General features: G+C 43.3%; 1 protein-coding gene across 1 annotated transcript in view; it reads right to left on the reverse strand.

Annotated features, from left to right (window-relative positions):
• Window positions 1-27,564, reverse strand: part of LOC129854024 (SH3 and multiple ankyrin repeat domains protein 2-like) — a 271,897-nt gene that overhangs the window by 141,445 nt on the left and 102,888 nt on the right. Inside the window, exons 4-10 of the mRNA XM_055920631.1 lie at window positions 19,924-19,995; window positions 17,575-17,683; window positions 14,975-15,126; window positions 14,360-14,527; window positions 8,889-9,005; window positions 7,028-7,105; window positions 3,123-3,189 (exon numbers count right to left, since the gene is read on the reverse strand). Coding sequence (XP_055776606.1) covers window positions 3,123-3,189; window positions 7,028-7,105; window positions 8,889-9,005; window positions 14,360-14,527; window positions 14,975-15,126; window positions 17,575-17,683; window positions 19,924-19,995 — 763 coding nt within the window. The remainder of the gene's footprint in view (window positions 1-3,122; window positions 3,190-7,027; window positions 7,106-8,888; window positions 9,006-14,359; window positions 14,528-14,974; window positions 15,127-17,574; window positions 17,684-19,923; window positions 19,996-27,564) is intronic.

A 27,564-nucleotide genomic window follows, 5' to 3' on the forward strand; every position in this document is an offset into this window, starting at 1 on the left:
CGATTGGACACATTGCACACTAACTCCTATGTCAATTTAACCTCTACTTACTACCCCCTATATCTACTTATAGCCCTCACCATCTTTATTTGCCATCCCTCTCTGCTAAACTTCTCCTGGGGTGCTGCTCTGTGGCTGACCATGTTGCTGTGTCAGAGTGATATAAGGATATGGATGGGTGCTTAACTTTGTCCTAAATGTTTTTTCGGCATATCCCAACTCTCCCTCAGAAACCCTATGAGAATGGGGTCACAGCCAGAGTGCTCATTATCCAGCGAGCCTGGGGCAATTAGGGTTAAGTGCCTTGCTCAAGGGCACATGGGGAGATTTTCCCCCTTGTAAGCTCGTGGATTCGAACTAGCGACCTTTCGGTTACTGGCCCAGGAGTACCGTGTCAGTAGAAATACAAATTTCTATGCAAATGAACAATAAAGTCCTGTTCTATACAATTCTCTCTCTACTAGATCCCTCTCTGTCGCTACTTATTTCCCCTCCCTATCTCCATCTACAGTATTACCCCTTTCCAACTATACTTCTCTTTTTACAACATCTCTCTACCACCCCTCCCCACCCCTCCTTTATCTCCAATGATCCCCTCTCTATAACTTTCCTTCAAACTGGGAATTGCACCTCTGCCCAAAGTTCTCTTACCATTTGTGGCATTAGCCAGATGCCATAGTCTTTTAATGATTAGCACACAGGCTCTGATGCCATGGTAACCTGTTTGCCGGTTAGGAGTGTGTTGCTTTCGCTAGGAGCAAGAGTCGGCTGACTCAAAGAGATGAACACAGCGAGACTCACCTCTCATCACTCCCACCATTATCTGTGTCATTACTATGGATGTAGATCACACACACACACACACACTCGGGAATTCACTATAGGCTGAGCTAGAGAATGACGCCTCGTCCTCCGAGGAGATTAATTTCTGCTCTATCCATCCCTAACTCACCTACTTTATTATTCATATATTAGCGTTGTGTTCGCTAACCCAGTCCAAAAACCTAAACATACATTATATGGCATTATAACACATCCACCATAAACTATCCAATAATTTCTACTGCTTTGGTCTGATTCTCTGGTATCTCCTATGGGACTAATACAGAGATTGAATAACAGACTAGTTAATTGAATATGAGTGTTGGGACATACCATGATAGTAAATAAATAATACACTGATTCGTGAGAACCTTGAGTTGGGTTACAAGGCTAGGCAGTGTCAGGGTTAGCTGAAGTGCTCTGTGCTCTTTTGTACAGGATTAAATTCATGCCTATCTTCTAATCAAACTCCAACACAAAGAAAGAGAGAGATAGAGACTATAAAGTCACTGACACTGTCCAGCACACATCTGGGAACAAGGGAGTGAAAAGGATGTAAGGAGAAAGATGGAGAGAAGGTGTGTGAGTCTTAATGACGCATAGTGCTACTGACTCATTACTCTTTCTGGGCTAATGCTCTTTAGTGCACATTCTAAATACTGTACACACACACACACACACACACACACACACACACACACACACACACACACACACACACACACACACACACACACACACACACACACACACACACACACACACACACACACACACACACACACACACACACACACACACACACACACACACACACACACAATCAATTATGTACCCATACCAGGGTAATACCTCAGCTCAGGCAGGATAGACAACTACCCACCATACCGCATAAACACAATTCTACCTGTATCCCAACATAGCAAGCTACCACCCACCTGGAGCGGGAGAGAAGGGGACTAGGGATGGCTGGACAGGGCAGAGGGTAGGAGGGTAGAGGAGGTAGGAGGGGGGTGGTTGAGCTTCAGAGAACCCACCTTTCTTTGCTTTGCAACATGCAGAGCCCATCGCCGACAATCCAGCATCGTCAATATCCCATCACAAACTGACAGTGAGCCGAAAGATAGAGATAGAAAGAGGTAGAGAGAGAGAAAGACAGAGAGAAAGAAAAAGCAACGAGGACTGTAACAGAGGACAGTTATCCGGGACTTTTCATTCCGCTAGCAACATCTAATGGTCAATGGCAGAGTTCGGGCGTGGCAGGCTCTCATGGCCCCACCAGAGTTGAGGTGCGACGCCGTCCCGGTGTGAGAGGGTCCATGCTGTACATGGGGAGCGGGATGGGGTGTCTGAGAGGGGGGAGCGGGAACGATGGCAGCAGATGTGAGAGACGCGGTGTAATCCTGCAGCGCTGCATTTCATCTAGCCCTCGCTGCAGCTGTGAGGCCTCGGGAATCTCGCTCGGGGGGGGGGGGGACAATCGTGGATTACATCTTTAGATTATTTTATTTATTTATCTATTCACTGTTTTTCTATTTTTTTTATTACATCTTTGTTTCATTTGTCTGGGGATGGTAATCCCTCCCGCTTAACCTTTTTCCCTCCATGTGAAATAGTTTAATGAAGAAAGATGATGCTGTTGTCGGGCCGTGGGGGTGTGGGGTGCATGGCAGATAAACCCACAGGGAATGTAGAAATCTGTTTTTAAATTCCTTTGGAAGAAGGAAACCCTTTTTTTGGCGGGGATTTAGTAGAGAGTCTGTGAGGAAATATCTCTCCCCCATTCTATCCCTCCCTAACCCTTCTCTCATATGCCACCTGAGGGATCCTGGATTCCCCAGTGTGGTAGGGTAATCCCACGAAGGGGGGGGGGGGGGGGGGGCTGAATGTCAAATCCTGTCATGGTTTTCTAGCACCCACACAAACGCACACTCACAAACACACACTCACACATGTGGCAGCGTAGCCTAGTGGTTAGAGCGTTGGACTAGTAAGCGAAAGGTTGCAAGATGGAATCCCTGAGCTAACAAGGTACAAATCTGTCGTTCTGCCCCTGAACAAGGCAGTTGACCCACTGTTCCTAGGCCGTCATTGAAAATAAGAATTTGTTCTTAAACTGACTTGCCTAGTAAAATAAAGGAAAAATAAAATAAAAATGATGGAGAGCATACTTGCAGAAGGGCAGACGCACACACATACAGACACAAGAAAAGATCAACAACCTATTATTCAATAATATATCCATTTCAGACATAGAGGAGGGGGAAGTGTAAAAGAGGAGGGTAACCATGGTTACTCACCTATATCTGTCTCTTTGTGGTTCTTGACCAGTTCGGCCAGTTCAAAGTTCCCCGCAATGATGGCCACCTGTGAGAGAGGGGAAATCAGGAGGATTGCAATTTGAGGGCCACATTTAGTTTACTGCAAAATAGCCTTTGCATTGCTCTACAAATTCAAACAATTCATTGTGTGTGTGTGTGTGTGTGTCTGTCTGTGTAGTAATCTGGACATGATTCCACTAAATTCTTATCTGGATTTAACCATCTGCAACCTGTTACAAATCCTGACCTTTAGCATGACCGGAACACACACACACACACATGTGCATACCAATATGCGTCCACGCCCACACTCACCCACACCCACCAGCGAAAGAGTGAGAGATGGTGAGAGAGAGAGAGCAGTGGTTGGAAGAGAGCAAGTGGGAGAAAGAAAGTGAAGAGAGGGGGCAATAGTTTTTAATAGGGAGAGAGGGATGAGAGAGACAGCAAGGGGTCGCCAGAGAGAGGGATATAGGGATATGTTGTGAGAAATGCTTGAGAGGCCATCCTACCTGCACCTAACGAGAGACAGAGTGTGGTGGTTGGCGGGTCAGCTGTGGCATTGTGGTAGCATGGCTCTAATGGAAGAAGGACCCTTTCACTAGCCCCGTGTGACATGAAAGAATCACAAACCCACATTCACCCGTCCCCTCTCATCTTTCAGTCCTCTCACTCTCCTCTCTCATCTTTTTTGTTCTCCCCTTCTCTCTTCCCTTTCTCTTCATTACCACTTCTCCACCAGAGGACAAAAACAAATGTAAATACAGCAGCAAGAAGCCGTGACATTTTTTAAGCCTTTTGGCACCACGGCGCCACCGTCAGCCCCGTCAACATGGCAGCATGGGCATCTATGGGTTGGTGACAAGTCACCCTCAGTCTCACCCACTGGAGGAAAGGGGCACAATATCACAGTGTCCCCAGGGTGCAGTGGATGTACATATAGTGTTCAGTGAGAGGGACAGCGCTTTGATTCCATTACAGGAGAACTCATTCCTGGGAGAGGGTGTAGGGGGGAGTAGGGGGAAGAGTGGGGAGGAGGGAGGAGGAGGAGGGTAGGTGGGGGGTTTAATGCAGTCTTTTTGGACGACACTTAATAACAAAATACAATCCTTCCACGCTTAAATCATTTCTTATGAGCCGTTATGATAGGTATAACACCGATTGCAGATCACTGGGTATCATAACTGAACACTGGTAAACTGAGAGCGATAGCACTGAGACGATGGAAGGTACAGAATGAAGCCTACACCTGATAAAAAAAAGGTGCTATCTAAACCAAAAATGGTTCTTCGGCTGTCCCCATATGAGAACCCTTTGAAGAACCCCTTTTGGGTTCCATGTAGAACCCTTTCCAAAGAGGGTTCTACATGGAACCCAAAAGAGTTATCCTATGGGGACAACTGCAGAACTCTTTTTGGACCCTTTTTTCTCTCAGTGTATAGCTGTAGTGTGGTTTAAAGTCTAAAGACCACATCTAACCCACACGGCTGTAGTGTAGTGCACAGCCTTGTATAAGGGAAACAAGCCCACTAACACCTTGATTGCCTCCCTCTCCCTCACTCCTTCATGTTCCCACAGCATAAAAATGCTGGGAATGACCCCTTGTTTCCATGAAGACACATTGTTGTCTATGGTGGTGGACGAGAGGAGGAGGAGGAGGAAGCGAATGAGGTAGTGGAGGAGGAATGGGTGGAGAATTGTGCCTGAAACTACATCCAACGACTCAGGGAGGAAATTCATTCTGATTCAAGACCAGGCAGAATCCTTAAAGGGCCAGGCACATAGGAGAACGCGAGTAGGGAAGATGGAGAAGACAGGAGGAGATTGGAAAGGAGATGGGGAAAGGAGGAATTGTTAGAGATACAGAGACAGAGAGCAGAAACACTCTCTTCCCCTTCCCCTCGCTCTTGAATTTCCATGTTCTTGTTTCTCATCGCGAGTTTCTCAATACTGATAGACGTCAGCCCATACCCTGGTTCTAAAAGGGTAGACTTTCGCTGAGAGACAAATAGCGATTGGAGCTTCAGTATAGCGTCGAACACTTCTGCATGTTTCACTGATTCCAGTGTTTCGTCTCATTCCAGTTTCTTGTTCCACATCCCACTGGGCACAGGCAGTTCAACGTAATTTACATTCAATGACATGGAAACAAAGTTGATTCAACCAGTGTGTGCCCAGTGGTATTCCAATCTCATCTGAATGCAACACAGTGAAAGAAACGGACTCACTGCCCACTGCTGACAGAAGGAAAGAGGGAGAGATGGAAAGAGAGAGAGAGAGAGAGAGAGAGAAGGTGGAAATAAATGGGAGAAAGGAAAGAAGGAAGCAGAACATTCAAAGAGAACGAGAGGAGAGAAAAGGAGAGAAAATGTGAGAAATGAAAAGAGAATGAAGCTGAGGGAGAGGACATGAGAAGGAAAAAGGAATAAAGGAGAAAGGGAATAGGGAAGAAAGGATCAAATGGAGAGACTGACGAGGAGAGAGGAGAAAAAATGTGAAAGGGATCAAGGACACTTCTGGGAAGAAGGGAGCGAGAGAGGGAACAGGGGGGGAGTTAGAGAGTAAGGTTGAAATAGGCAAACGCTGAATATAAGAATATTGTGAAACACCTATATACAGAGTCTAGGGCCAACAGAGGAGGGGGAGGGATTTTGAGCTCTAATTGATGATCTCATTGTGCTGCTGGGACTCTATTTTTAGCTACAGATACGCAGGCAGAGCAGTGGAGACACACACTATCATTTCCACTCTGTTGAACTCTGCCCCAATAAGGGACAATACTTGGTCAATTAATTGGCAACATTGGTAGAGACACCTATATTCAGTTTCTGGGACCCATACAGGAATTGTTCTTACCACCATTGTATTGGGGGCACCATGTTCTAATCCACTTAGCCATCCTCTGCTTGTGACTTTTCCTTCTCTCCTCTAGATATTTCAAGTATAAAAGACCAGTGCAATTGGAAAAGAATAGGAGACAATTAGACAAGTTAAACTTTTGGGGCCAACCCCACCGATGAAGGCCAGCGTAAATAAGAGGGCCACTGAAGTGCCTGTAGAGGGCCATTGAGGACGCGAGGACTACCTTACATAAAAGCTTGCTTCAAAACGCTCCTTTGTGACTCAGACGTGACTCATGCGGGACTCTCATTGGAATCAATAATGTCAGCTGCACTGCCATCTGCGTATTCAAGCAATTACATATTATCTCTGCAAGACACAGGGCAAAATATCTAGCCAACCCATGGACATATGCAACTTTGCAAGATGTCTACAGCTGCGTCGAACACACAACTATGTCGCCTAGTAAGACTCAACCCATTCCCTGCACTTGCTTTTCAGATGCCGATACAGGAGAGGAGTCAAGTAGAGGAGTTAGGTACAGTAGAGGAAGCCACTTCAGACTATCGAGATGCATCCTTGGTATTACTTGGGACTTGAAACGTGTGTTCTACTCAACAGAGTCCCATTCACACTGCCATCTCTGACCCAGGTTTCCACCTGCTGATAAGAACACTTCCCCACAGCAGCACACGAAAGAAGTCTGAGACGGTACACATTCTCTCTCTCTCCATCTGAACCAACGTCATACTACTATGAGAGCATTAGCTGAATGTAGGAGGAACATTGGAGGACATTAAGCCGTTAGCTAACAGGCAGAAAGTGACCCTGACCTATCCTAGTTGACGCGGTTACGACGGCGGTGATTACGGCCATTTTAGCTGACATTTTTATTCCCAGTCAGTGACTTACTGAAAACACATTCAGTATATATTCTGTATATTGGATAAACTATGTAGCCCATGAAGGAAGTAAACCCACGGCTCTGATATGTCAGAACTACAGTAATGCTTTTGGATGAGAGGATGTATTACGGGTCTCACCTGAAAGGGACTCTGGCTGTTGTAGTTCTTCACCTCTTTGTTGGCTCCACGGACCAGCAGCACCCTGGCACAGTTATCCTGGGGAAATACAGGGAAGAACAGGAATCTGAGGAGCGGCTCTGAATTTCTTGGGAATTATCAATCTCTATTAGTCCCATGCCTCCCATACCACACCCAAGACTAGACAGAACACTTGTACAGTAACCCGAATAGTCCAGAAGCCAGTTTTCGATTATTTGAACTAGCAGTAAACAAGTAGAGTGGAAAAAAGCAACATAGGTGGGTACAACCCCCAACTTTTAAAAACAAAAATGGAATGGAAGAGAGAGAGAGAAAGAGAGAGAAACAGAGAGAGAGAGAGAGAGAGAGAGAGAGAATAAAAGAGATATTGACAGAAACAGAGTGCCTGCTACCTGTATGAAGGGAGATTCTGTGTGAAGGAAAGGAAAAAAAGAGTGTGAAAGAAAGAGTGTGAAAGAGAGAAAGAGAGAGACCGTTAAAGGGTCTGAATGTGCAGCACAACTCGCCCACAGAGTGCTCAACCGCGCATGAACAGTATTGTATACAGAAACACACACCTTAACACACACACACAATCAATTCTGTACTCATGCCAGTTTGCAAAGTAACTAACACGAAGGATGTGCATTCTGGCATTTGTAGAGTGCATAATATGCTCTCTATATTTTGACATGTTCAACAAACTAACAATCCCATGTATTGGCATTTTATAATCTCCATTTGCATTGAAGCTTATTTGGAAATAGAAATGGATGACGTGTAAACCCCCCCCCCTCTCTCTCTCTCTCTCTCATTCTGCCCGTCCTCTTTCTCTCCCACTGTCTCTCTCACTCTGACACCTCTCCCCCCCATCTCTAATTGTAGCCCTGTCACAGGATAATACGACTTGAAGGTTTAAATACTAGGAGAACCGTGTATGTGTACAGACACTAAACCTACCGAACATTAGGAGACATGGGGATCTCCGCCTCAACAGTTTGCAGAAAAATCCCCAAATGTGAAAGGGATGAAGAGAAAGAGAGGAAGAGACAGAGAGGAGGATAGATACAAAACATGATAGAAGAACGTGTTCAAACATTCATTCGTTCCTTGTGCTGTTCATTCGTTTGTTCCCTGTGCTGGACTACTAAATGCAAAGTAAATTGTATCGGTATATGTCTTATCTATCCAGTGCAGTTGGGTCAGAGGTCGGTTGTAAGTGAATGTATTAATGTCCTCTATGTTTTTCGTGTACGCAACATCTACTCTATTCTAGGCCACGGTGCTAATTGAGTCAGATGATTCTGAATAAGGATATGGTGGGAGAGTTGAGAAACAAGTGGGTTGAGATGTGAAAAGCTTTTCAAGCAAGAGTGGGGTCAGGACTCGAATGCGTTTAAGAAATGCTATGCTATAGAATACATTTAGCTAATGAACATGTACAAATCTGGGGTCTCATTGAGTCTAGAGTAGGAGGAGAGCTGAATGGTGGGAATGAGAGACAGACCCCCTTGTCACTCATTCGCCACCCTTACTCATGATCCTCTCCTCCAATTTCTCTTAATTGCGGAAAATAATTATGTTTACGAGAATAACTGCCGTCTAATTGTAGATTTACTTAAATCTCATACGGACGGAACGAGAAGCAGATGTGTGTGTGTGTGTATGTGTGTAAGGTCAATGATGAGTGGTGGTGTGTTCAGTTCATTCACTCAGACACGTACAGACTTTAACACAAGTAGAATAGGTTAACAGAGAGACATCAGGGAGACCTCCAGGCCTACACAATCAAACCAGATCGAAGAAGGGCAGTTATACCTGTATGAACAAACAAACACACACACGCGCACACACACCTCACCTGGTTGTAGAGAGCACAAATGTGCAGCGCCGTGTTCCCTGAGGCGTTCTGTGCGCTCATGTCCGCCCCGTAGAACAGCAGATGCTCCAGGTGCTGGACATAGCCATTCCGACAAGCCTGTACAGACGCACACACAAACACACACAGAAAACAATACATGTTTATTATAATTGCTATATTTATTATACAGTGCCTAGTGAAAGTCTACACACCACTTTCACAGTTGTCACATTCTAAATCTAAAAAAGGATGACATTACATTTTTTCCACCCTACAGATCTATACAACCTGCTGCACATTTTCAATTTGAAAGAAAAAGTATTGAACATTTAAAATGAAGATCGCGTATGTCTTCACACCCCAGACTTAATACTTGGTGGAATCACCGTTGTCAGCAATTACAACTGTAATTTTTTAGATGATTCTACCAGCTCAAGACCACTCTTAGGGCAAGATATATCCATTGTTTTTGACAAAATTGCTCGAGCTCAGTAAATTTGGTTGGGAATTATGGGTTGACAGCAATATTCAGACCTTGTCTCAGATTTTCAAGCATATTTAAAGTCAGGACTGAGACTGGACCCATTGGGAACACTCCACACCTATTGAAAAGCCATTGTGTGTCTGGAAAGCCCTTATGTGTGTTCATTAATATTTGTGTAATTGTCCCACTGAAAAATAAAACTCTATCGCAGGGTTAGGTATTCAGAAGACTGAGGCAGGTTTTCCTTTAACTTTTTACCTGGACTTTGCTCCTTTCATAATTATTTTTATCCTGACAAACTCCCCAGTCCCTGCTGGTGACGACAAGCATACCCATAAAATTATGTTGCCACCACCAAAAATGGTGTTTAACCAGATACGATGATATTTTACAGTAAACAAATTGACAAAAGACTTTCAGCACGCTTATAGGGAAGGACATTCAACAATCACAGCACTTACACAAATGACTGATGATTGACTAAGAGAAATTGATAATAAAAAGATTATGAGGGCTGTTTTGACATTATCGATCATAGTCTGCTGCTGGAAAGATGTATGTGTTATGGTTTTACATCCCCTGCTATATTGTGGATAAAGAGTTACCTGTCTAACAGAACACAGAGGGTGTTCTTTAAATGGAAGCCTCACCAACATAATCCAGGTAGAATTAGGAATTCACCAGGGCAGCTGTTTAGGCCCCTTACTTTAAAAAAAATCTTTACTAACGACATGCCACTGGCTTTTTGAGTAAAGCCAGTGTGTCTATGTATGCAGATGACTCAACACTATATACGTCAGCTACCACAGTGACTGAAATGACTACAACACTTAACAAAGAACTGCAGTTAGTTTCAGAATGGGTGGCAAGGAATAAGTTAGTCCTAAATATTTCAAAAACTAAAAGTATTGTATTTGGGACAAATCATTCACTAAACCCTAAACCTCAACTGTATTTTGTAATTAATAATGTGGAAATTGAGCAAGTTGAGGTGATTAAACTGCTTGGAGTAACCCTGGATTGTAAACTGTCATGGTCAAAACATATTGATACAAGAGTAGCTTTGATGGGGAGAAGTCTGTCCATAATAAAGTGCTACTCTGCCTTCTTAACGCTATCAATAATGCAGGTCCAACAGGCCCTAGTTTTGTCGCACCTGGACTACTCAAAGAGGGACAGTATGGCTGGCCCTTAAAAGTACACGGGGAGCTAACATTAATGATATGCATGTCAATCTCTCATGGCTTAAAGTGGAAGAGAGATTGACTTCATGCTGTGTTGACAAGCTGAATGTACCGAGCTGTCTGTTTAAATACTAGCACACAGCTCGGACACCCATGCATACACCACAAGACATGCCACCAGAGGTCTCTTCACAATCCCCAAGTCAAGAACAGACTATGGGAGGCGCACAGTGCTACATACAGTAGATCCATGACTAAATGGAACTCTATTCAACATCAGGTAACACATGCAAGGAGTAGAATCATATTTTTAAAAACAGGTACAAATACACCTTATGGAACAGTGGGGACTGTGAAGAGACGCACACAAAGGTACAGACACACGCATACACACACAAGCGCTAGCACACGCACTCTACACACACGTACATTGTGATATTGTTGTATGGTGGTATTATACATTTTGTATTGTAGATATGTAGTGGTGTAATAATGTTATATGATGTACTGTTTTATATGTAATGTAAGTGCCTTAATGTGTTTGGACCCCAGGAAGAGTAGCTGCTGCCTTTGCAGGAACTAATGGGGATCCCTAATAAATACAAAAACAAAAATACTCGAAAATACAGAGGGTTTCACATCATTGCATTCTCTCCACATTACTGGCCTGTATGACCAAGTGAAAAAAAGGGAGTCTGTGTTAAAACATTTATTTTAATTCCTCCATTATGTTTGCAAAAAGGTCCTTAAGTAATACTGCAAGATAAAATGAGAAGGAAATACACTTTTTGAGAAGGAAATACATTTTTTTTTAAACACACAGAGTGAAACCATCTGTATTTTCAAGTAATGTGGTTGGGCATCGTCATGGTATGTGTGTGTATGCTTGTCGCAATTTTAATGCCAATGACACACCAGATTGGCTTTCCAAGAGGAGTTGAGTGTTCCTGAGGGGTCCAGTCTCGGTCCTGACTTAAATCTGATTGAAAATCCGAAACACGGTTTGAATATCGCTGTCCATCAATGATCCCCAACCAAATTTACTGAGCTTGAGCAATTTTGACAAAAACAATAGATATATGTTGCCATAAGAGTTGTCTTGAGCTGGTAGAATCATACGCAATCAAGACATGTTAGTTAAAAATTATATATTATTAATTTTGAAAATGTTCTATACTTTTTCTTTCACTTCGAAAATGTGGAGCAGGTTGTGTAGATCTGTAGGGGAAAATACAATTTAATCACTTTTAGATACACATATACAGTTTATATACAGTATTCAGACACCTTGACTTATTACACATTTTGTTACGTTACAGCCTTATTCTAAAATGTATTTAAAAATGTTTCCCTAATCAATCTACACACAATACCACATAATGATAAAGCTTTTTTTTTCTTCACATTTAATTAACATTTTAAACTGAAATATCACATTTACATAAGTATTCAGACACTTTACTCAGTACTTTGTTGAAGCAATTTTGGCAGTGATTCAAGCCTCGAGTCTTTTTGGGTATGACGCTACAAGCTTGGCACATCTCTATTTGGGGAGTTTCTCTCGTTCTTCTCTGCAGATTATTTCAAGCTCTGTCAGGTTGGATGGGGAGCATCGCTGCACAGCTATTTTCAGATCTCTCTAGAGATGTTCGATTAGGTTCAAGTCTGGGCTACTCAAGGACATTCAGAGACTTGTCCCGAAGCCACTCCTGCGTTGTCTTGGCTGTGTGCTTAGTGTTGTTGTCCTGTTGGAAGGTGAACCTTTGCCCAAGTATGAGGTCCAGAGTGCCCTGGAGCAGGTTTTCATTGAGGTGCTCTCTGTAATTTGCTCTGTTCATCTTTCTCTCGATCCTGACTGGTTCTCCAGTCCCTGCCAATAAAAAACATCTCCACAGCATGATGCTGCCACCAACATGCTTCACCGTAGGGATGGTGCCAGGTTTCCTCCAGACGTGATGCTTGACATTCAGGCCAAAGTGTTCAATCTTGGTTCCATCAGACCAGAGAATCTTGTTTCTCATGGTCTGAGAGTTCTTTAGGTGCCTTTTGGCAAACTCCAAGCAGGCTGTCATGTGCATTTACTGAGGAGTGGCTTCCGTCGGGCCACTTTACCATAAAGATCTGAATTGTGGAGTGCTGCAGTGATGGTTGTACTTCTGGAAGTTTCTCCCATCTCCACAGAGGAACTCTGGAACTCTGTCAGAGTGACCATCGGGTTCTTGGTCACCTCCTTGACCAAGGCCCTTCTCCCCCGATTGCTCAGTTTGCACTAGGAAGAGTCTTTGTGGTTCCAAACTTCTTCTATTTAATAATGATGGAGGCCACTGTGTTCTTGGGGACCTTCAATGCTGCAGAAATGTTTTGGTACCCTTCCCCAGATCTGAGCCTCAACGCAATCCTGTCTCAGAGCACTACGGACAATTCCTTCGACCTCGTGGCTTGGTTTTTTCTCTGACATGCATTGTCAACTGTGGAAACTTATATAGACAGATGTGTGCCTTTCCAAATCATGTCCAATCAATTGAATTTACTACAGGTGGACTCCAATCAAGTTCTAGAAAGGTCTCAGGGATTATCAATGGAAACAGGATGCACCTGAGCTCAATTTTGAACCTCATAGCAAAGGGTCTGAATACTTACCAACATAATTAGAGCAGTAAAAATATGTGTTTTGTCATACCCTTGGTATACGGTCTGATATACCACAGCTTTCAGCCAATCAGCATTCAGGGCTCAAACCACCCTTTTTATAATTATAAACAGAAAAATACTATTTACTGGTTATATTACTAATTATATTGGTAACCAATTTAGAATTGCAATAAGGCACCTCGGTGGTTTGTGCTATATGGCCAATATACCATGGCTAAGGACTATATCAAGGCGCTTTGCGCTGCGTTGTCTGTAAGAACAGCCCTTAGCGTGTTCTATTCGCCATATACCACACCCCCTCGTGCCTTATTGGTTAAATATACTACATATGATACACATGGTGAAACAAGCTATATAACAGACTCAGTCTTGGCGTTTCACAAGATTCAGGCTGCAGTTACATGCCACGTCCAGTAGATGTCCGTGTTCGGCATAAGAGGCAGCACTGAGGCCTTGGAGTTTGTGATATTATGTCCTTAGTTTGAACCCAGTCATCAGATGGAAGAATCAATTCTAGGGGGGTGTAGTGAACAGATGTAGAAAGACACCCGTGCTAAATAAGGCAAGATGTATCAAAGTATAATTCGAAAACCTACATAGATCCAAAGTAATTTATAGTATCAGGTTGACAGAGAGTGAGTGAAAGAGAGTCAGTGGGGGAGCGAGGGAGGAGAGAGCAAAGGAAGCAGGCATTTCCGTAGCCCATGGGCAAGGCTCGTTTTCGGGGAGATTGAAAATGATTGCGTTTTGATGATAGTTAACTGATAGGCTAACCTAGAGGAGAGTTGTGTTTGATATGCTGACAGACAGTACAGTACGTCAGTACGTCAGGAAGTGTAACATTACTGCTGGCTAGAGCTGATAGCAATCAGAGTAGAACAGGAAGGGAGAGGGTCTAGGAGAGCTATCAACCATCAGTACACACACATGCACACGCACTTACACACACGTACAGGGAAAAAGTATGGGTGTGTACATGCATGTGCCTGTGTGTGCGTGTGTGTTTTTCCTCAGCCTCTCTCTCTGTGTGTGTGTGTGTGTGTGTGTGTGTGTGTGTGTGTGTGTGTGTGTGTGTGTGTGTGTGTGTGTGTGTGTGTGTGTGTGTGTGTGTGTGTGTGTGTGTGTGTGTGTGTGTGTGTGTGTGTGTGTACCTGGTGGACTTCGTGCCAGCCGTTTTCGTCCTGGCAGCAGACGGTGGCGTGTTCATGTAGCAGCAACTCACAGCAGAACGGATCTCCTCCCACCATGGCTGTGTGATAGAGCGCCGTCAGACCCCGACTGTCCTTATAGTCTGGAGACAAACCAAGCTCCAACAGGGTCTGTGACACACACACATACACACAGACGCAGGCAGGCACACACACATTGACGTTAGATTTCAAATACAGATCAAAATACACCTTATGGAACAGCGGGACTGTGAAGAGACACACACAGGCACAGACACATGCATGCACACACACGATAACACACACACGTAAACATGGATTTTGTGTTGTAGATATGTGGTAGTAGAGTAGGGGCCTGAGGGCACACACTTAATGTGATGTGAAATCTGTTGTGAATATATTGTAATGTTTTTAAAATATAAACTGCCTTAATTTTGCTGGATCCCAGGAAGAGTAGCAGCTACTCCATAATATATACAAACACAATACTTATCAATACAACGTATGGGTAAGCTTAAGAGTGGCAGGGTAAATGTTGTGTGTGTTCATGTGCATGTGAGTACGCATGCGTGAGTTGGTGTGTGTGTGTGTCCGTACCGTCAGAGTAACCTGGTTCTTGGACCTAGCAGCTTTGTGTAGTGCTGTCATGCCATCTTTGGCCCTGAAGTCCAGGTGAGCCCCTCCATTCTTCAGAACCTTTATAATCTCCACCACGTTATCCAGGTGGGCCGCAAATGTCAGGGGGGTCTCTGTAGAATGACATAGACAGGATCAAGTGCAGACCTTGGGTCTCTACCTTATTTTGCCTGAGGCCACATTCTGTTAAACTGATCCACCATGTTGACCGCTGCACTCTCGTTTAGTTTCAGAATGGAAGCTTGCTCGTTTACGATGGTCGAACGAGGTTAACATTCTCTCGGTCCATCATTTTGTCAACGATTACGATGTTCCTTGATTGTCTACAGTAGCTTTCGTTTTGGTGATTCTGAACGGGATGGACACAGTGAACAGACTGTTTGTGAGTACTGTTAGAACACCACAGACAAATTAGAAGAGAACAGAACAGAGAAGAAAGGGACCAAAGATGGATCAGAGCACAGAATGCAACATAACATAGGAACACAGTCGGAATGGAACAGAAACAGAACCGAAAACAGACAAAATGGAACCATAAAGGAATTATAGGCCATAGAGGCAGTGGTGGAAAAAGTACCGAATTGTCATACTTGAGTAAAAATAAAGATACCTTAATAGAAAATGACTCAAGTAAAAGTGAAAGTCACCCAGTAAATTCCTACTTGAGTAAAAGTCTATAGGTATTTGGTTTTAAACATACTTAAGTATCAAAAGTAAATGTAATTGCTAAAATATTCTTAAGTATCAAAAGTAAAAGTAAAAATATAAATTATTTCAAATTCCTTATATTCAGCAAACCTGACTCACCCTTTTCTTTTCTTTTTATTTATTTACGCATAGCCAGGGGCATACTCCAACACTCAGACATCATTTACAAATGCAGCATGTGTTTAGTGAGTCCACCAGATCAGAGGCAGTAGGGATGAGGAGTGATGTTCTCTTGATAAGTGTGTGAATTCGACAATTTTCCTGTCCTGCTAAGCATTCGAAATATAACGAATACTTTTGGGTGTCAGGAAAAACGTATGGAGTAAAAAGTACACAATTTTCTTTAGGAATGTAGTGAATTAAAAGTAGTCAATGGAATAGAACGTAGTTGTATGAGACTATGTTCTGGGCGACACAGTGGGTGGTAAATCTTCGGGGTCAATTTGTGTCGGTCTACATCTGAGCCCTATGTAATTGTGATGTAATTAGCTTGGGATTTAGAACAGAACGTGTGTGTGTGTGTGTGTGTGTGTGTGTGTGTGTGTGTGTGTGTGTGTGTGCCTGACTATGCCTATGTCCATGTCTGTGTGTGTACTTCTACAACCAAAATCAATAGTGAGCCAGAGCTCTATAATTGAGCGCTATTCTACAAGCTGCTCTTATCCCTCAATCTCCCAGCAATAAGGCTTAATCTACCATTACCACTTATATCCCATTAATACCCCCTCAATTTCCCTGCTACGAGCCCTACCGCCGGTTTCCTTTAGGTACTTCTTTATAAGCCTTAACTGAAAGGCTGCATTTGCTCTGCATTTATCTAGACTGTCCAGTACTTTATTCACACAATGCTGACTGTGTCCCCAGCTCTTAAAATGCCGTAATACCTCTGACTAACTCGTGAAAATCTTTAGAACCCTTACAGCCCTAATACCCCTAATAGCTTCACTGATTGTCTTAAAATCTCAACTAACCCACCTCTTAGCCTCCAAATACCCTCCCGTGTTTGTTAATTGATGCTCAGAGCGTTGGAGTACATTCTGGCAGTACATAATGCCAGTTCAATGACGCTTCATAGGAGAATGAGTACATTGGGTTTGACTAATGGCGAAGATAGTTTGCTCAGTTCTAATAGAGTATATACAGTATATCACAAAAGTGAGTACACCCCTCACATTTTTGTAAATATTTGAGTATATCTTTTCATGTGACAACACTGAAGAAATGACACTTTGCTACAATGTAAAGTACATTGGACATTTTCACTTAGGGGTGTACTCACTTTTGTTGCCAGCGGTTTAGACATTAATGGCTGTGTGTTGAGTTATTTTGAGGGGACAGCAAATGTACACTGTTATACGAGCTGTACCCTCACTACTTTACATTGTAGCAAAGTGTCATTTCTTCAGTGTTGTCACATGAAAAGATATACTCAAATATTTACAAAAATGTGAGGGGTGTACTCACTTTTGTGATATACTGTATACATTATTCTAAGCTCTGTATGTTCATCTCTGCTCCCTCTTACCCTGTTCTTATCCCTTGTTGCTAACTCTGTGTACACCACACAGGGAGGCTTATGGCCACTCTCCCCTGTGCTAATGATACGGATCTCTGAGTAGAGTTGAGTAGAGTTGCCATTGATCTGTGTGTTCATTTAAAAACCAATGGGATTGATCAGGGGGCTAGGCTGTGCTGTCTTGGTAGTGGGTGGGAGAAATGATCAGACAGGATTTAAATGTGAGGAGCCAAGGGGGTATTTCTCAGCAGTATCTATCTTGTTAGCTCTGTGATTATGTCAAACCACCTGTGTTCATGATGTGTGTGTTTGTGCATGTGTGTGTGTGTAGTATTACCACCGGTCTCTGTATCCTGGTAGTTGGGGTCCAGCCCTCTCTCCAGCAGCCTAGATACTTTCTCCACCTGATGGTGCTGGATGAGGTCCATAAACTTTCTCAAGTTGGCCTGGAGATGGAGAGCGAGAAAAAAAGGAGAGTTAGAGAGAGTGGAGAGAGAGAGAGTAGAGAGAGTAGAGAGAGTAGAGAGAGTAGAGAGAGTAGAGTGAGTGAGTGAGTGAGTGAGTGAGTGAGTGAGTGAGTGAGTGAGTGAGTGAGTGAGTGAGTGAGTGAGTGAGTGAGTGTGTGAGAGAGCAGGTCAGAGATATGAATGGGAGAAGGTTAGAAAAAAGAGAGAAGGAGAGAGGAAAACAGGGACACAAGAGGGGGGAGAGAGAACAAAAGAAAGAGACATAGATCGAATGATTGGGGTGTGCTGATTGGAGCATAGAGTGCACGATGGGATGAGTGTTCTCATCTGATTTCCAGGGCAGATATAAATAGATTAAAGAACAGCTCCCTAAACACTATAGGGAGAGAGGAGAGGAGGAAGGGAGGAGGAAGAGAGAGGAGAAGAGGATGATGATGAACATATGGAGAAGTAGAAGAGGGAGGGAGGGAGGGAGGGAGGGAGGGAGGGAGGGAGGGAGGGAGGGAGGGAGCGAGGGAGGGATGGGAGGGAGGGAGGGACAAAAATGTTAATCTTTGAAGAGATGGAGGTAGAGAGAGAAATGTAGGGAGGAAAGAGCAGAACATAGTAGGGGTGGACCTGCATACACCTCATCTGCGCCATCACCACGAGTCAATCTATATGTGTCAGAAATACAGTACATGGAACTGTACACCAGTATGGAAACCAGCATGTGCTCACTTCCCACCCTCTCTTTATATCACCCTCCCTTCGTTTTCCGTCAGATACTGCTCTCTCAATTCAGTGATGCTTTATTGGCACATAATACAAAGGTGTGCATTGCCTTAGCATAAATTCATTTATGATGACATAATTAGAAAGGAATATGACACACCATCAAGTTATCATTTACTAATTATTATTATATATCATGTATTCATAATTTTTTTCCTCATACAGTCAGTGAACATTTACCAACGGCAGATATGCAAAGTGCGTATTTTGTGTGCTTATGTGTGCTCGTGCATGTGTGAACACATGCAGAGTGATCCAGGTTAAGTGGGCACAGGCGAGACATGAAATATACGTCCATTGAATAATTTTACAGGCCAATTCCACCTTTGCCACGGCATCCTGACTCAACTCGCCAACAGATAATGGACCGCAATTACAAACTTGTCTCTCACACTTCCTCAGAAGCTTGTTGGCCTAATGGACTTGTATAATGCCACCCACGACCTTGGTATCAGCACCTTAGATTTATATCCACATTTTTTGGGCTTTCTTCCACCTTCTACTGGTTCAATTTCAGACAGCTGCGAAACCTTGTGTAATTGAGTGTGGTTATAAGGTGTGAATGCCAGTGTTGGACGTGGCATTTAAAAGGTACGAGACAGGTTCCCCTCACTGTCTCTCTCATGCTAATCCCTGACTCCAATTGTCTCTCTCTCTCTCTCGCTCTCGCTCTCGCACACGCACACACACACACACACACACACACACACACACACACACACACACACACACACACACACACACACACGCGCGCACACACACAATTAGGGGTGAGCTGCTCCAGTCCTAACCCAGAAATGTCACCTGTCAGGAGGCAGAGAGAGAGCCCAGGTGGACTGGTCCCCCACAACAAGGGCTCTTAGAGCCACACACCTCGACAAACATCCCCTAAAACAGGGGTTTTCAGTTCCAGATATCGGTCTTCCCGGGCTGCACATTTTTGCTCCAGCCCAACACAATCAAACCTAATAATTTATTCTGAAAACTGAGTGGTGGCACTAATTTAACTCCATACAGTACATGATTGATCTACACAAGGGTTTTATTATCAGTTTAATAAGTTAATGGTGCCATCAGGCTCTCTGGTGTTGACTACTGTGGAGCAAATAACTACCAACCTCCTCTCTCCATATCACCATCTTTTCGCCTCCTTGACTCTTACGGAAAGTAAAGAGTAGACATGCGGACAGGAGAGTATAGAGTAGAGAGAGACATGCAGGCAGGACACTCGAGAGAGACTACAGAGGCTCACAGTGACAACAGCTGACATAACTGAAGATGTTTGAGTGTCTGTGTGTTGACAGTGAGATAAAGTGAGATAAAGTGACACGCCAGCATCTCTGTTGCTCCCAACAGTGTGTGTTTGTGTTTGTGTTAGTGCATGTGTGCAGTAAGACCCCAGCTGGTTGTTAGGAGAGAGTGTGAAGTTTGTCCACACCACTCACCTTGGTGTGAAGTTTGGCAATCTGCTTCTCTTCCACATGGGTCTGCCTGTAGACTCGGCTCTTGTAGCGGAACTGTGCAAAAGAGGATAGAGAAAAAAATTGGTTTTGGGTCAGTCAGATATGTATGACATGGTGTCATGTAGCAATGACAGTTGTTCTGTCACAACTTGCAGACTTGTTTACGTGTTGCTGGGCTTTTTGTTGCCAACCTTACTTTGCTACCTGACAACTTTACGGTTTTATTTTTTAATGACCGTTTATGTTTTTTAGTTTTTCCCTCGCTCAACTTTTTTTCATTCAACTTTTTCACTCCGGACGCTTTATCTGGACATGGTTCGTCAGGACCTCCAACAGCCGAAGCTAAGTAGTAACATTAACATGATGTCTTCTAATTGCAGTCACTGTACTCATAATATACAGGAGAACGATCGCCTTACGGCGAGGATAGCTGTGCTGCAAGCCCAGAAGTACAGATAGTAACGTTAGTACAAATCCCCTCGCACGGTCCCTGCAGCCGGACAACTTTCTCATGGCTTCTGGAGGGAAATGCTGTAGGAATGCTCAACCGGTGTCGCTCATTCAGCCGACAGAAACTTTCAACCGGTTTTCCCCATTAAGCAGCGAGTTGGAGTCTGAGGCCGAGCCTTCGCTGGTCTCTACTCCTCCCGTTACGGGGTCTGAGACGCCGAAGGCTCCCACCATTAGCTCTGACAAATTGAAAACCCTAGTCATTGGCGACTCCATTACCCGCAGTATTAGACTTAAAACGAATCATCCAGCGATCATACACTGTTTACCAGGGGGCAGGGCTACCGACGTTAAGAAGGCTAATCTGAAAATGGTGCTGGCTAAAGCTAAAACTGGCGAGTGTAGAGAGTATAGAGATATTGTTATCCACGTCGGCACCAACGATGTTAGGATGAAACAGTCAGAGGTCACCAAGCGCAACATAGCTTCAGCGTGTAAATCAGCTAGAAAGATGTGTCGGCATCGAGTAATTGTCTCTGGCCCCCTCCCAGTTAGTGGGAGTGATGAGCTCTACAGCAGAGTCTCACAACTCAATCGCTGGTTGAAAACTGTTTTCTGCCCCTCCCAAAAGATAGAATTTGTAGATAATTGGCCCTCTTTCTGGGACTCACCCACAAACAGGACCAAGCCTGGCCTGTTGAGGAGTGACGGACTCCATCCTAGCTGGAGGGGTGCTCTCATCTTATCTACCAACATAGACAGGGCTCTAACTCCTCTAGCTCCACAATGAAATGAGGTGCAGGCCAGGCAGCAGGCTGTTAGCCAGCCTGCCAGCTTAGTGGAGTCTGCCACTAGCACAGTCAGTATAGTCAGCTCAGCTATGCCCATTGAGAACGTGCCTGTGCCTCAAACTAGGTTGGGCAAAACTAAACATGGCGGTGTTCGCCTTAGCAATCTCTCTAGAATAAAGACCTCCTCCATTCCTGCCATTATCGAAAGAGATCGTGATACCTCACATCTCAAAATAGGGCTACTTAATGTTAGATCCCTCACTTCAAAGGCAGTTATAGTCAATGAACTAATCACTGATCATAATCTTGATTTGATTGGCCTGACTGAAACATAGCTTAAGCCTGAGGAATTTACTGTGTTAAATGAGGCCTCACCTCCTGGTTACACTAGTGACCATATCCCCCGCGCATCCCGCAAAGTCGGAGGTGTTGCTGACATTTACGATAGCAAATTTCATTTTACAAAAAAAAAAACGACGTTTTTGTCTTTTGAGCTTCTAGTCATGAAATCTATGCAGCCTACTCAATCACTTTTTATAGCTACTGTTTACAGGCCTCCTGGGCCATATACAGCGTTCCTCACTGAGTTCCCTGAATTCCTATCGTACCTTGTAGTCATAGCAGATAAATTTCACATTTTTGGTGATTTTAATATTCACATGGAAAAGTCCACAGACCCACTCCTAAAGGCTTTCGGAGCCATCATCGACTCATTGGGTTTTGTCCAACATGTCTCTGGACCTACTCACTGTCACAGTCATACTCTGGACCTAGTTTTGTCCCATGGAATACATGTTCTGGATCTTAATGTGTTTCCTCATAATCCTAGACTATCGGACCACCATTTTATTACGTTTGCAATCGCAACAAATAATCTGCTCAGACCCCAACCAAGGAGCATCAAAAGTCGTGCTATAAATTCTCAGACAACCCAAAGATTCCTTGATGCCCTTCCAGACTCCCTCTGCCTACCCAAGGACGTCAGAGGACAAAAACCAGTTAACCACCTAACTGAGGAAATCAATTTAACCTTGCGCAATACCCTAGATGCAGTTGCACCTCTATAAACTAAAAACATTTGTCATAAGAAACTAGCTCCCTGGTATACAGAAAATACCCGAGCTCTGAAGCAAGCTTCCAGAAAATTGGAACGGAAATGGCGCCACACCAAACTGGAAGTCTTCCGACTAGCTTGGAAAGACAGTACCGTGCAGTATCGAAGAGCCCTGCTGCTCGATCATCCTACTTTTCCAACTTAATTGAGGAAAATAAGAACAATCCAAAATGTATTTTTGATACTGTCGCAAAGCTAACTAAAAAGCAGCATTACCCAGAGAGGGTGTCTTTCACTTCAGCAGTAATAAATTCATGAACTTCTTTCAGGAAAAGATCATGATCATTAGAAAGCAAATTACGCGGGGCCTCCCGGGTGGGGCAGTGGTCTAGGGCATCGCAGCACTAGCTGTGCCACCAGAGACTCTGGGTTCGCACAATTGGCCTAGCGTCGTCCGGGTTAGAGAGGGTTTGGCCGGTAGGGATATCCTTGTCTCATCGCGCACCAGCGACTCCTGTGGCGGGCCGGGCGCAGTGCGCGCTAACCAAGGTAGCCAGGTGCACGGTGTTTCCTCCGACACATTGGTGCGGATGGCTTCCGGGTTGGAGGAGCGCTGTGTTAAGAAGCAGTGCAGCTTGGTTGGGTTGTGTTTCGGAGTCTTATTGTAGTTGTAGCGATGTAGCGATGAGACAAGATAGTAATTACTAACAATTGGATACCACAAAATTGGTGAGAAAAGGGGTAAAAAATATATAATAAAAATAAAATAAAAAAAGAAAGCAAATTACGGACTCCTCTTTAAATCTGCGTATTCCTCCAAAGCTCAGTTGTCCTGAGTCTGCACAACTCTGTCAGGACCTAGGATCAAGAGAGACACTTAAGTGTTTTAGTACTATATCACTTAACACAATGATGAAAATAATCATGGCCTCTAAACCTTCAATCTGCAAACTGGACCCTATTCCAACTAAACTACTGAAAGAGCTGCTTCCTGTGCTTGGCCCTCCTATGTTGAACATAATAAACGTCTCTCTATCAACCAGATGTGTACCAAACTCACTAAAAGTGGCAGTAATAAAGCCTCTCTTGAAAAAGCCAAACCTTGACCCAGAAAATATTTTAAAAATATCGGCCTTTATCGAATCTTCCATTCCTCTCAAAAAAAATGGAAAAAGCTGTTGCGCAGCAAATCACTGCCTTCCGGAAGACAAACAATGTATATGAAATGCTTCTGTCTGGTTTTAGACCCCATCATAGCACTGAGACTGCACTTGTGAAGGTGGTAAATGACCTTAGAATGGCGTCAGACCGAGGCTCTGCATCTGTCCTTGTGCTCCTAGACCTTAGTGCTGCTTTTGATACCATCGATCACCACATTCTTTTGGAGGGATTGGAAACCCAAATTGGTCTACACGGACAAGTTCTAGCCTGGTTTAGATTTTATCTGTCGGAAAGATATCAGTTTGTCTCTGTGAATGGTTTATCCTCTGACAAATCAACTGTAAATGTTGGTGTTCCTCAAGGTTCCGTTTTAGGACCACTATTGTTTTCACTATATATTTTACCTCTTGGGGATGTCATTCGAAAACATAATGTTAACTTTCACTGCTATGCGGATGACATACAGCTGTGCATTTCAATTAAACATGGCGAAGCCCCAAAATTGCCCTCGCTAGAAGCCTGTGTTTCAGATATAAGGAAGTGGATGCCTGCAAACGTTCTACGTTTAAACTCGGACAAAACAGAGATGCTTGTTCTAGGTCCCAAGAAACAAAGAGATCTTCTGTTGAATTTGACAATTAATCTTGATGGTTGTACAGTCGTCTCAAATAAAACTGTGAAGGACCTCGGCGTTACTCTGGACCCTGATCTCTCTTTTGACGAACATATCAAGACTGTTTCAAGGACGGCTTTTTTCCATCTACGTAACATTGCAAAAATCAGAAACTTTCTGTCCAAAAATGATGCAGAAAAATTAATCCATGCTTTTGTTACTTCTAGGTTAAACTACTGCAATGCTCTACTTTCCAGCTACCCGGATAAAGCACTAAATAAACTTCAGTTAGTGCTAAATACGGCTGCTAGAATTCTGAATAGAACCACAAAATGTGATCATATTACTCCAGTGCTAGCCTCCCTACACTAGCTTCCTGTTAAGGTAAGGGCTGATTTCAAGGTTTTACTGCTAACCAACAAAGCATTACATGGGCTTGCTCCTACCTATCTTTCCGATTTGGTCCTGCCGTACATACCTACACGTACGCTACAGTCACAAGACGCAGGCCTCCTAATTGTCCCTAGAATTTCTAAGCAAACAGCTGGAGGCAGGGCTTTCTCCTATAGAGCTCCATTTTTATGGAATGGTCTGCCTACCCATGTGAGAGACGCAGACTCGGTCTCAACCTTTAAGTCTTTACTGAAGACTCATCTTTTCAGTGGGTCATATGATTGAGTGTAGTCTGGCCCAGGAGTGTGAAGGTGAACGGAAAGGCTCTGGAGCAACGAACCGCCCTTGCTGTCTCTGCCTGGCCGGTTTTATATGTAAGATAAGGTTTTATATGTAAGATGACTAAATAAAGAGCAAAATTATTAATTATTATTATATTATTATTTGTGCCCTGGTCCTATAAGAGCTCCCTGTCACTTCCCACGAGCCGGGTTGTGACAAAAACTCACACTCAATCTCATGTTTAATAAATGTTTCATATAGTGTGTGTGTGGCAAGATTAGAATGATGGCAAAAAAACAACATTTGAGAGTGCGCTGACCCTGGTGCTAAAAGGGGTATGCAGCTGGAGGTTGAATGTTTGAAAGGGTACGGGACTATAAAAAGTTTGGGAACCACTGCTGTAGAGCTTAGAGAGGATCTCATGTCAAATATTGTTTAAGTAATATGGCTACAGGTTCACCTGCCTCACCTAAAGCCTATTATTTTGCGAAGTTGCTACAGACCACCAAGTTCTAACAGTCAGTATCTGGATAATATGTGTGAAATGTTTGATAATGTATGTGATGTCAACAGAGAGGTATATTTTCTGGGTGAACTAAATATTGACTGGCTTTCATCAAGCTATCCGCTCAAGAAAAAGCTTCAAACTGTAACCAGTGCCTGTGTAACGGATGTGAAAGTTAGTTAGCGGTGCTACGCGCTAATAGCATTTCAATCGGTGACGTAACTCGCTTTGAGACCCTGAAGTAGTGGTTCCCCTTGCTCTGCAAGGGCCGCGGCTTTTGTGGAGCGATGGGTAACGACGCTTCGCGGGTGACTGTTGTTGATGTGTGCAGAGGGTCCCTGGTTCGCGCCTGGGTCGGGGCGAGGGGATGGACGTAAAGTTAAACTGTTAAACCTGCAACCTGGTTCAGGTTATCAGTCAACCTACAAGTGTATTTACAAACAGCACAGGAATGAAATCACCCACATATATTGATCACATCTTTACTAATGCTCTAGAAATTTGCTTTAAAGCAGTATCCAAATCCATTGGATGTAGTGATCATAATATAGTAGCCATATCTAGGAAAACCAAAGTTCCAAAGGCTGGGCCTAATATAGTGTAAAAGAGGTCATACAATATATTGTGTAATTGATGTAAATAATATTTTCTGGTCTGTGGTGTGTATTGAGGAGCAACCAGACGCTGCACTTGACACATTTCTGAAATTGCTTTCTCCAGTTACTAATAAGCATGCACCAATTAAGAACATTTCTGTAAAAACTGTTAAATCCCCGTGGATTGATGAGGAATTAAAAAATGGTATGATTGAGCGGGATGAGGCAAAACGAATGGAAAATAAGTCTGGCTGCACAACCGATTGGCAAATGTACTGTAAATTGAGCAATCATGTGACTAAACTGAACAAAAAGAAGAAACTGTACTATGAAACAAAGATAATATTATATTAATTATTCATTATTAATTATATAAAGAATGATAATAAAAAGCTTTGGAGCACCTTAAATGATTTTGAGCAAAAAGGTGAACTTGGCTCCATCTTTCATTGAATCAGATGGCTCATTCATCACAAAACCCACTGATATAGTTTTTTTTATTGGCAAGATTAGCAAATTTAGGCATGACACACAAACAACAAATTCTGAACCTACACATCCATGCATAACTGAACAAATTATGAAAGGCAAGCACTGTAATTTTGAATTGCGTAAAGTGAGTGTGGAAGAGGTGAAATAATAATTGTTGTCTATCAACAATGACAAGCCACCTGGGTCTGACAACTTGGATGAAAAATGACAGAGGATGATAGCGGATGACATTGCCACTGCTATTTGCCATCTCATCAATCTAAGCCGACAGGAAGTGTGTGCCCTCGGGCCTAGAGGGAAGCAAAAGTAATTCTGCTACCCAAGAATAGCAAAACACCCTTTACTGGCTCTAACAGTCGACCAATCCGCCTGCTACCAACCCACAGTGAACTTCTGGAAAAAATGGTGTTTGACCAGATACAATGCTATTTCACAGTACACAAATTAACAATTGACTTTCAGCATGCTTATAGGGAGGGGCACTCAACATGTACAGCACTTACACAAATGACTGATGACTGGCTGATAATAAGAAGACCGTGGGAGCTGTTTTGTTAGACTTCAGTGCAGCTTTTGACATTATCGATTAGAATCGGCTGCTGGAAAAACGTACGTGTTATGGCTTTACATCCCCTGCTATATCGTGGATCGAGAGTTACCTGTCTAACAAAACACAGAGGGTATTCTTTAATGGGAGCCTCTCCAACCTAATCCAGTTGTCTGGGCCCCTTACTTTTTAAAATCTTTACTAATGACCTGCCACTGGCACTGAGTAAAGCCTGTGTATCTACAGTGTGTATGCTGATGACTCAACATTATACACGTTTGCTACCACAGCAATTGAAATCACTGCAATACTTAGCAGAGAGCCGCAGTCAGTTTTAGAATGGGTGGCAAGTAATAAACTAAATATAAACAAAAAAGCATTGTATTTGGGACAAACCATTCACTAAACCCTAAACTTCAACTAAATATTGTAATGAATAATTGTCACGTTCGTCGTTTGGATGAAGAGAGGAGGACCAAGGCGCGGTGTGATAAGAATACATTCTTCTATTTATTTAACGAAACGAAGAACTCTTAAACAAACTAAGCAAAACAACAAACGAACGTGAAGCTATATATTAAACAAGTGCAGACACAGGCAACTTACATATAGACAATAACCCACGAAATACCCAACGGAATATGGCTGCCTAAATATGGTTCCCAATCAGAGACAACGATAAACAGCTGCCTCTAATTGAGAACCAATCTAGGCAACCATAGACATACAAACACCTAGA

The sequence above is a fragment of the Salvelinus fontinalis genome, chromosome 4, assembly GCF_029448725.1.
Source record: "Salvelinus fontinalis isolate EN_2023a chromosome 4, ASM2944872v1, whole genome shotgun sequence".
NCBI classification, from domain to species: domain Eukaryota; kingdom Metazoa; phylum Chordata; class Actinopteri; order Salmoniformes; family Salmonidae; genus Salvelinus; species Salvelinus fontinalis.